Below are 2,500 nucleotides of genomic sequence, written 5' to 3'. Positions count from 1 at the left end.
TAGTAAAAAAACATACAAATGTGTTTCTTGTATTAAAGGCGCTGTAGGTACGATTGAAGTTCTACACTTTCAGACCAATTTGTTTGAAATTATCCAGCCATTCATTAACTATTTTTTAGTTCTGGGTTTGTAATTGCCTGCCTCAATGGGAGCCATTTTAGATCAATGTACGCTCCCATAGAATCTCTGGCCCATTAGGCCACCTTTCCTGATTGGTCTGGAGAATTTCTCTTGCCTGTCAATCATAGGTGCTTGAAATGCAAGGCATCTCATTGGAGAACCGTAGGGAGGGAGGGATCAGAGGTGGAGGGGATGTCTTCTCCTGTGCGCTCTCTCTCTTTACCATCTCCTAATCCTTTAAATATTGAAGAGGTCAAAGGTCCCCCAGATTGGGGTCGGGTTGCGGGCTCAGCGGTCAGAGGTCAGGGGTCAGGGGTCGTAGGTCAGGGCTCACCTGGCGTCCTGCTGCCTGGGACCTTCATGTAGAGCTGGACGGTGTTCATGCCTAGGATGGTCTGGCCCACATGGCTCAGCATGTTGTTGGAGGAGGACACGCGCATGAAGGACGGCAGCTTCATCAGCTCCTGGAGCTGCTGCTTCCACCTGCAGGGACAAGGTCAGGACCACCAGGACAAGGTCAGGACCACCAGGACAAGGTCAGGACCACCAGGACAAGCTCAGGACCACCAGGACAAGGTCAGGACCACCAGGACAGTAGAGGTTAGACAAGGTCAGCATGAAAACATGAAGCATGAGAAGATACACATGAATCATGCATCAAGAATTATTTTATAATCTTGTTTATTTTGTATGTGTATGCTGTTTTTTGACCTATTCAAGCAACTGTGACTTTGAATTTCCCCCTTGGGATCAATAAGGTATTCATCTATCTATTATCAGGATCCTAACCACAGGTTATCATAAGATGTGTATATAATCTCGTCCATGTCTGCAGCATTAGACTCTGACTCAGAGAGACTACAGGGCTGCAGCTAACTATTGTTTCCACTGGTGATGAATCTGAAGTTGACCCGTTGGCAGACACAGTCTTCACACCCAGGTCCCCGTGTCTGACAGGCTGTATCAGGTTTCCCAGGTGAGGATGTCCTGGATGACCTCACCTCTTGGGGTCGGAGAGGTCGATGTTGGTCCCGAACTTGATGATCTTCCCCACCGGCTTCTGATCCGGGCTGGGGAGGAAGCGGAAGCAATGAAATCACTTTTAGATCAATACAAAAAAGATGTGTTGCTGTATTTTGTGTCAAATTATTGATTTCTTTAATCTCCATGTAATAATGTGGAGTAATGTACGGAGAGTGGGTCGGTATCTCTAAATATGATATTATATATATATAAATATATATGATGATAAATATGTATATAAACCCTGTCAGGATTTAGTCACGATCCTGACTCACTGGACCTTATCCCTAACATAGGGTTAGGGTTAGGGTTAGGTTAGGGTTAGGGTTAGGGGTAGGGTTAGGGTTAGGGTTAGGGTTAGGTTAGGGTTAGGGGTAGGGGTAGGGTTAGGGTTAGGGTTAGGGGTAGGGTTAGGGTTAGGTTAGGGTTAGGGTTAGGGTTAGGTTAGGGGTAGGGGTAGGGTTAGGGTTAGGTTAGGGGTAGGGTTAGGGTTAGGGTTAGGTTAGGGGTAGGGTTAGGGTTAGGTTAGGGGTAGGGTTAGGGTTAGACAGTAGGGTTAGGGTTAGGGTGAGGTTAGGGGTAGGGTTAGGGTTAGGGTTAGGTTAGGGGTAGGGTTAGGGTTAGGGTTAGGTTAGGGGTAGGGTTAGGTTAGGGGTAGGGTTAGGGTGAGGTTAGGGGTAGGGTTAGGGTTAGGGTTAGGTTAGGGGTAGGGTTAGGGTTAGGTTAGGGGTAGGGTTAGGGTGAGGTTAGGGGTAGGGTTAGGGGTAAGGTTCCCCTACTGACCCGGGGGGGCTGTGGCTCAGAGTGGGGGGGCTGGTGTCGGCGGTCGCTCCGCAGGGGGGAGACGCCCCCTTAGTGCTGGCGGGGGGGCTGGCGGGGGGGGTGTCGGCGGCCTCCTCGGGCGGCGCCCCCCCCTCCTCGTCCTCGCTGTCCTTCTCCTCCTGCGGACACACGGCCTCATGAGGGGGGGGCTGGGGGAGTACACTGAGGTTAACCTTAACCTATAGGCTCGTGTAAACAGACTAGTCCTTCGTTTTAACCTTTGACATGTTTCCACTACTTCATGCTACTTCGAAACATGTCAAAGGTTAAATCCAGGGAATACTAGTCTGTTAACATGAGCATATAAATTGATATATCAAGCTAGACTAAATTAACTTTTTCACGTGGTTAATGCTTTAGCTCAAGTGAACAACTTTACACTTGTTTGTTTTTACTTTTACTAAGAGGAGCTTGAGCACAAAACGACAAACTGGGATTCATTGAGACTGCAATAAAACCCGAAAACAACATCAACATACACACAAATACAAACCTGTTGTACTTAAAACAACAAAACATTATCCCTCACAGCAGA

At 48.0% G+C, this 2,500-nt stretch overlaps 1 protein-coding gene across 1 annotated transcript in view; it reads right to left on the bottom strand.

Annotated features, from left to right (window-relative positions):
* LOC115547157 (protein PRRC2A-like) overlaps positions 1–2,500 on the bottom strand; it is a 32,220-nt gene that overhangs the window by 7,321 nt on the left and 22,399 nt on the right. Inside the window, 3 exon segments of the mRNA XM_030361126.1 lie at positions 455–603; positions 1,122–1,190; positions 1,927–2,084. Of these exon segments, the coding sequence (XP_030216986.1) occupies positions 455–603; positions 1,122–1,190; positions 1,927–2,084 (376 nt within the window).

The sequence above is a fragment of the Gadus morhua genome, chromosome 7 (genome assembly GCF_902167405.1).
Source record: "Gadus morhua chromosome 7, gadMor3.0, whole genome shotgun sequence".
Taxonomy (NCBI): domain Eukaryota; kingdom Metazoa; phylum Chordata; class Actinopteri; order Gadiformes; family Gadidae; genus Gadus; species Gadus morhua.
Note: the sequence above shows the minus strand (reverse complement) of the source record. Positions and strands in the feature narration are given on the sequence as shown.